The sequence below is a fragment of the Lygodium microphyllum genome, chromosome 17 (genome assembly GCF_053477565.2).
Source record: "Lygodium microphyllum isolate KBCC chromosome 17, Lygodium_microphyllum_v1.1.10, whole genome shotgun sequence".
Taxonomy (NCBI): Eukaryota; Viridiplantae; Streptophyta; class Polypodiopsida; order Schizaeales; family Lygodiaceae; genus Lygodium; species Lygodium microphyllum.
The window spans coordinates 53,917,093-53,925,318 of record NC_141151.1 but is presented as its reverse complement, the minus strand read 5'-3'; the positions used below and the strand labels follow the sequence as shown (position 1 = coordinate 53,925,318).

Genomic DNA, 8,226 nt, shown 5'->3' with positions numbered 1-8,226 from the left:
AGGCAAAACAATGAACAACTATACACTATGGTGTTGGTACGCTCAAGAGTATTTTGGTTGCCCAGAGACTTTAGGAACATGTTTGGATAGATGGACTTTGTTCTTCTAATGTCTCATGACCTACTTTTGTGTGTGCTAAAGGTAGAGGTGGTGGATAGCCACAACCTTAGGGGATGCACCTATAAGAAATCATCTATATAACATGCATTCAAAGGATATTAAGAAATACCCTTTCTTTACATACTCTTATAAGGCCATAAAATGATCTCTTTTACTTTACTAAACATATGAGTTTTTCTAAATTATAATTACAAATATTTTTTATAAATATAATCCTATAAATTTTACTAAATATTACCCCTTTACTTTTGAACTCATGTAGTATCTTACATGTTCTATAAGGTGCACCCCTTAGAGCCACAACTAGTTACATAATCACAATCAGCTCCAATACAAAAATGTTGGGATGTATAAGCTATGGTGTGATTGTGTTGGCCATAAAAGAGTTTTTCACAATACACTTAGATCATGTAAGAAAACAAAGCATGCATGGAAAGTGCTTTAAACTTTGCATTAGTATAAGAATAGAGTAAGGATTAAATACTTGAAAAAGCAATTAGTTACAAGCATAGGTTTTGTTGGTTTAAGTCATGATTTTGGGTCTCTTGTTATCTCACTTTAGGCAACAACGATACTCTATTTGAGCATCACGAGTTTGTTCCAAAGAGGTCAGCTACATTATTTTTATAGTTTAACTTAAGTGAGTCACCTTGTTAAACAATCCTTTTAGTAATTTGGGCTAGCACATTTTCTAGTTCTTCTACAAAATAGCTAGGTTAAAATTTCAACTTTCATGCAACCTAGCCATTTGTATAATTGGGATTTGAGTAGAGAGAAGTTGAGCTTAAGAGGGTATGCTTAATAGCAAAGATGAGTGGGGAATATATAAGTTTTTTTTGGAGGGATTTGATGTAGTCTATTAGGATAGAGAAGCAAGGTAATTTGCAATGATGAAGACGAGTTGAAGTGCCCCGATGCTCAAACCTCAATTCACAATCCTCTTCTTCAATCCTTCACTCTCCCTTTTTCACTCTCCTTCTCTAACTATCTCTCACTCTTCCCTATGCTAGCTCTTATATATATATATATATATATATATATAATCCTCTCATTCTATGTTTCTATTTCTCTCTATTTCTTATCTCCCCCTTTATTTTTGATTTCGCACAAGCTCTCTATATATCACTTGCTTGCTCTCTCTCTCTCTCTAGCATATCAAATTATTTATGAATAAGTAGTCTCTATGCCTTAGAGGCTTGAGGCTTTTATAGCCTTTGGCTTACTCATTACACTACACGCTTTGCTCCTCTATATTCTGTCTTTTCGTCACGCAATTTGATCAATCTAATAATTATGATTTTGTGCTTTCCACATACATTGATGATTAGCATTAGTCTTGCTATGATTTGTGAGAGAGTTTTGTGTGATGATGTTGACCCTTTTTTTGCTTAGGATAAAGTTTTACTTAGAGAGCAAGTTTAGGATGGATAAGACATCTAAGGAAAGCATCTCCTTATGTGGGCATAGGGTACCTAATGTGCATAGCATTATCCAAGAGCTTGCGTTATCTTCCAAAGCATAGTGTATGAGCATTAGTTCATCAATTTCACAAAGTATTTTCTTTTGCTAGAACCATAAGGGTTGTGAAGGAGATGGTGTGGTGGCCACTAGTGAAAGGGGATTTGGGTCTTCTCTCAATCCATAGCATTGTGAGGGGGATTGCGAGGAGTGTAGCTTATTGAGAGATTATTTCTCCAATCTGAGAGGTGAGGATGTGAAGACAAAACTTCTTTATGTTGGGGGGCACCTAAGTAACTTATGGTCCTGTGTGTTCTTTGGCTTACTATATGTGTATTGTATATAGTGATTATTGGGGTTTTCACTTTGGATTGTGGTATGTTTGGTGTGATTACTCAGTGTAATTGTGTTATATGTTTGTGTGTGTGCATGTTAGGGTGAAGTTCCTGATATTATGTAAAATTAGAGTGTGTGATAAACATTGTGTGTGGATATATGTATTATGTGCTGGAGGAGTGATGCTTGAATGTATCATTAAGCCTACAATGTGCGAACATGGGCCTAAGGAAGCCTTATCATAAGTTATAAAGTGGAAAGAAATAGAGATGCATGTGGGGAAGAATAAGGTAGTAGTTGGTGGGTGAAGTCATGGAGGTTGTCTACTTAGTAAAGGATCAACAAGTTGGAGGTGGAGCATTAATGGAATGGTTGATTTAAAGGAGGTCAAATATCTAAAGAGAGAGGCGTAGATAAATGGGAAGAGCTATCATCTTTAAGAAATTTTGAAATTAAAACCCAGTGCCTAATATGCTATAGGTCATCTCATGCCACAAGAGAGGGAGTGTGGATCATGATAAGTGCTATATCATAGGAGGGGACTGCCATGCCAATCATTTAGGGTCATTAGCCTCTCATTTCCATTAAAATTTCCTCGGTTTCCCTCACTTAATCTTGATCTTGTACATATTTCTTTACTTGTCCATTCAACACATAGGAGCATGCTTGTATGCAAAAGAAGAGGAGCCAGATTGCAATGAGATTCTAGGAATTGAAGAAGTAAAGGAAAAGAATCATGATAGTTTTGCATGCGTTAGAGACTTGAAACAAATGAGGCCTGCATGAAGAGGCAAGTTTCAATGCCAAATATCCTTCTCATTAGCAAGGAGAATCTAAAGTTTTGTATGGGTCCTATGTATGTTAAGTATTATTGCCAAAGGTGAAATTTTGGAAGAGGCCATAGACACAACCTACATATTAACATTGTTTTGTGAGTGTCTGGAGATTGGAGGGTCTTCAAGGTAGTAGATATGCACCTCAAGTGTTTCTTGCCTATTGTGCATGCCATATGGGTGTCTTTATTTGTGTATTTGAGGTGAGAAATCTTGTATCTATTATGAAAGAATGTGTTTGAGTAGGCATTGATAGGCTATTTAAATTTTTGCTAGTCTTTTAGAGTAGATGAGTTCACCTTATGCAAGTACTAACATATAAGATAATAGAAAAGGAATATGAGAGAAGAATTTGGAAATGCCTAGGCTATGAGTTGTTAATGTTTTCAATCAAAGGTACTCTAGGAATGAATAATATAGTGTTTTCCCCAATCCTATCTCATGAATAAACCCAAAGGTCATTAAATAAATAGGCCTTGTTTGGTTGGGTTATTGCAAAATTGACTAAAGCTATAGATTCATCATGTTGAGGGTAAGGCCAAGGGGTTGCAGTATCTTATAGAGATGATAGGGGAAACAAATTATTGTTTGAGAGATTCTTCCATGGAAATGATGGGAAGAAAGGAGAGAGTTTGAATGCCAAGGAGAAAGCCAAACTTTCAACTATAGCCATGACTAGCATTAGAAGTTTGCAGACTTGACATAGTAATCAAAATTTGAGAATCTAGTTATATTACCTATCCTAACCATTGACACCATATCTAAAGCTTGAAAATGACCTATTGGTTAGATCTAACTATAACTCTAACTCCAATGAAATAAAAGGATGATCTAATTGAACTAGAGTAACATCTAATGGCCACAAAATAGGAAATGGAACAATAAGAAAATTTGACCTTGAATCCATTAACTCTAAACACCATGGAATCCATGGATGCTAGAAATACAAGAAAATATAGAAATGTAACAACCAATGCTACAAAGTGCCCTTGTTGAATTCTTGAAAAATAAATCAAAGATTATTACAATGGAACTAAGCTCCCTTTATACTTCGAAAATAATACTCTATATTTACACTTGATAATTAACTTCTTTTCCAAACTAATAATACACTTCTTCATACTATGTTGTCCTTCGTTACACACATATATAAAGTGAGAACAACCTATGCTCTAAGGGAATCCAATACTAATAAGGTATTATATAATCCTATCATGCCATGCTCTAGATGCTTACTTCATCCCATATCAGAATTTACAAAAACTATACACACAATCATGATAAGTTTCATCTACATAACCAGGTGACTGCTCAACATAAACTTCTTTTTGTAACTCCCCATGCAAGAAGGCATTTTTTACATCCATCCAATGCATGATGCAACCCTTTGATATAGCCATTCCTATGATAGCCATCACAATAGCTATTTTAGCTATTGGAGAAAAGTTTTCTCATAATGAATACCGTGATTTAGGCATACCCTTTGGTAACTAGCCTTGCCTTATAGCAATCAATTGATTAAACTTTTGCTTTACCTTGTAAACCCATTTACACCCAATTGGTTACTTGCCTTCTAGTAAAGGCACCAAACTCCATGTGCTATTTTCTTAGAGTGCAACTATTTCTTCATCCATAGCATTATCCCAATGCTCATTATCCACTGCATCCTAAAAAATAGTGGGCACTACATCCTATATAACCTTTGCCATAATTGTATAGTGATGTGTTATATAGCTATCATACATTGATCGTTGTATGGGCTTTCTTATTCAAGTTGACCTACACGGATTTGAATCACTATCAAGTGCCTTAGTAACCTCTTGCGGCTTCCTCACACAAGTTATCTTAATATATGGAATTCTAGATGCTTTATCCATGCTTTTCTGATAACTATCTGAATCCATACCAACATTAGATAAACCTAATGATACATTAGTTACATCACAAGTGAGTTCCCAATCTTCTCGTTGGTGTTTCTTGATATGTGTGATGTACTTGGTGAAGTGACTTATGGCCGTAATCTGCTACTCTAAGGTCTATCAAGAGGCCTATGACTAGGAGACTCGTATGGCCCACTCAATGTTTGTGACTATTGACCTATTTTCTACACAACCACACTCTCATGCGTGTTAGTCCCAAATGTATCCTCCATGTTGCTATACTAACTACTCATTTTATCATAGACAATGTATCATACCATGTATAGCAGTCCATAGGTGTCATATTCATATGTACATAGCGGTAACAACTACTTCAGTCCCATAGTAATGAGGCAAGTCCCTTTGAAATGTCAATGCTCAAGCCATCTCTATAATATACCTATCTTTTTCCTTAGCAGTTTCATTTTTCTATGGAGTATATCTGCATGTAAACTATGTCTGAATACTATTTTTTTGAAAAAAGTCAAAAAACTCATTGAAAATGTATTCTTTCCCTTCATCTACTAACCTTTGGTATTTAATATGCAACTTTGTCTCCTTTTCATCCAAATCCATAAGGCTTTTAAAGCAAGTGAAAACCTCACTTTTTTTACACATAAAATAAATCTATACTTTTCAAGTATGATGATCAATGAAGGAGACATAATACTTGCAACAACTCATAGTTGTAGTCGCTATAGGAACCCATACATCAAAATGTATCAACTCAAGTGGATTCTTGTATATATGCTTTTCGTCTAGAAATGCATACCTTATCTACTTTCCAAATTGACATATTGTACATAGTACTTTATATATCCCATCAATTTTGAACGTTGGTAAGCCATCCACAATCTGTTTTGATTGCATATTTTTCAGACGATGTACACAATTTGCTTGTGCCAAAATTTCAATGTCAACCACAATACTTGAACCTTTTACAAATATGGAAGCATCCATTTTAAAAAAATCTATAACAAAAGTAAATAATTTTCTAGCATACTTACCTTTTGCAATCAACTTGCAACCATGTAAAGTATCCTCTACATAACAATCATCTGATGTTAATCAAGCATATTATCCTTGTTTCAATATCTAACCAATAGAAACCAAATTCTTAATTAGTCTCCACATAACTTCAAGATTCTGGAGTATGTATCTCTCTTAACTTCTCTCCATGATAAGTCATTTGGTTATTAGTTTGAAGCACATGAATCTTCATAAAATGGTACATGACAAAGAGTTGCTCATTTCTGCCATCATTTTTTTACTAGTAGATGCATAATTACCTTGTTGTTTCTTAAATTAGAAATGTGGCTATTCTCACCACAATATAAATATTCCCTACTATCACTCAATCACCTAATGCACTAATGAGGGACCAAGACATGTAGTGGATGCCAAGTCATGTGGAGCTCAACATCTCAATAGTGATATTTCTAAATCTTCTTGGTGACCAGAATATTTCTCATCATGAAACTCCATATTGAGATTTTTGTGCTTTCAAGTTTGTTCTTTTAGACATCAACTAAAAAATATTCTTATCTTGAGCTTGAGTTATGTTACCATAGTAAAACCACACACGAAATTCAACCAAACTTAGCATAGGGTCAATATAGTAAGCTCAAAACCATGCGATCAATTATACACTAATCAAAGCTTTATGCAAGATTTAAGCTTTATGTTAGACACAACTTGCAAATTCTATAGACAAATATCTTCAAGAACCATTGCCTTTGTCATAGTCTACTATATAGTGCTACATGTGAATCCCGCTACCACATAGCAAGGGTATTTTTGCCCATTGGGCTATTCCCCTTGGATGTCTCGTATGAAAGGATATCTTAAAATTTTTTTAATACTATCCTTTTGGCAGCACTGATCAATGAATGTGCATGATTGTGGCAAGCTAAATTATAGCGAATTTGTTTGTTTTGTAACTAAGCCTTTACTAAGCTTCCCGTGCATTTTAAGTGGCTAAGCTTTCTGAGTACTCTTTATTATTTGCTCTCTTATAGTGTTTATTGAATTCAAAAGCTGAATAAAAGATGCAACATTGGGTATCGAAAATGGTAAAACATCTTTGATGTTAGAAGTCGGCTTGCTAAAGAGACGGTGAAAGCAAGGTAGAATCGCTCATGGAAAATGTGAATGACGACACGCTTTGATCCGAATATGTACAGAAGGGCCTCCAAATTTTTACAAAATATGGTGTACCTGGCATTGAGGTATAGAGTATGTGCATGGATTAAGTGCCAAGACCATCGGTATTATTACAACACTATCTCGACCACCGCCATCAAAATAGCATAATCGTGCCATCAAAATAGCATAATCGTGTCGCTTATCGAGACGACAATAATGACCACCTCCACTATCTCGTCATCTTGTAGCTGATCGGGATTATGATAACACGATCATGATAATCAGTTGTAGTCATAACCATCATCGTCATGTTCAATATGGTTATCATGGTCACAAGCAGGGCATCGTACTCATTGCGTTGCTATGAGCAACGAGCGAGGAGGCGGGTGAAGCTGCAAGGGGCGCTGCCTTGTCTCTCGAGGTTGGCAAGACGAGACGACGACGACGATGATGCAAAGAAGGAAGAGGAAGCGAGAGAAGCCGAAGAAGAAGAAGAGGAGGAAGGGCTGATGCTCCTGCTAGTAGGGGAAAGCCGAAGGCTCGAGAGAGAGCGCAGGAGGGATCGGGCAATGCAGAGCTTGACGTGGCCTCGCTTGGGAGGAGGCTTGTTGATGTTGTCGCCATACAAGTGATGCCGCAGCGCAGCCAGTGACGACGCGGACGACCTGCTGCTTCCATACGCACTGGCCGACGATGAGAAGGATCCTGATCCTGCCATGATCTGAGAGAGAGAGAGAGAGAGAGACCCTGATGAGTGAGGACGCCCTTGCGTTCACACTTCATGAATCACTCCACAGCTTGCTCTTACAATGTAATTTGTACACAAGTGAATGAGAAAGAACTAGAGGAAGAACCCGTACCTACATAGCCTAAGCATCAATCACTCCTCACAGCTTGTTCTGACAAGCTCTTGAGAGACCACCCTTCCTCAAGAGCACCCTTGTACTCACCCCTCACGACTTGGTTTCTCCTCTCTCCCCGTTTTATATCCGTTTTTCTCAATGTTTCCAAACTTCTATCAGTACGTATAGATTATTTTCCCCATGTGTGACACCTCACACCTATGTTGCCCCCACGTGTGCACATCTCTCGAAGTCTTGGCTTTGCCCCCCTTTACCCAACAAGTTGCCTTTACCCAGGGCCAGAGCACTTCGCTCTATGTGCACACGTTAAAAGGCCCTCAAGGATTGTTTCCTGCATTGTTTACCATTCCTAGCACTCGTGGACTACGCATCCACATGCCCTACAAGTTGGCTTTAAATAAAAATATCCATGATTGACTACTTGCAACAAGCTTTTTGCAATACATTACAAAGATATGTGCACATAAACTCATGTAACCTACTTGGCACTTTACACCTCATTGATAATTTATGCTTGGGAACCTTTAGGTCTCAATTTCTAAATATTATATC

At 36.9% G+C, this 8,226-nt stretch overlaps 1 protein-coding gene across 1 annotated transcript; it reads right to left on the bottom strand.

The window, feature by feature from the left end:
• Positions 1 to 6,566: 6,566 nt before the first annotated feature.
• On the bottom strand, positions 6,567 to 7,762 carry LOC148021897 (uncharacterized). The gene is made up of 2 exons (XM_087696675.1): positions 7,672 to 7,762; positions 6,567 to 7,532 (listed from the first exon to the last, which is right to left on the bottom strand). Exon 2 carries the CDS (start codon positions 7,527 to 7,529, stop codon positions 7,173 to 7,175), a length of 357 nt encoding a protein of 118 aa, XP_087552801.1. The 5' UTR covers positions 7,530 to 7,532; positions 7,672 to 7,762; the 3' UTR covers positions 6,567 to 7,172.
• Between the last annotated feature and the right edge of the window lie 464 nt (positions 7,763 to 8,226).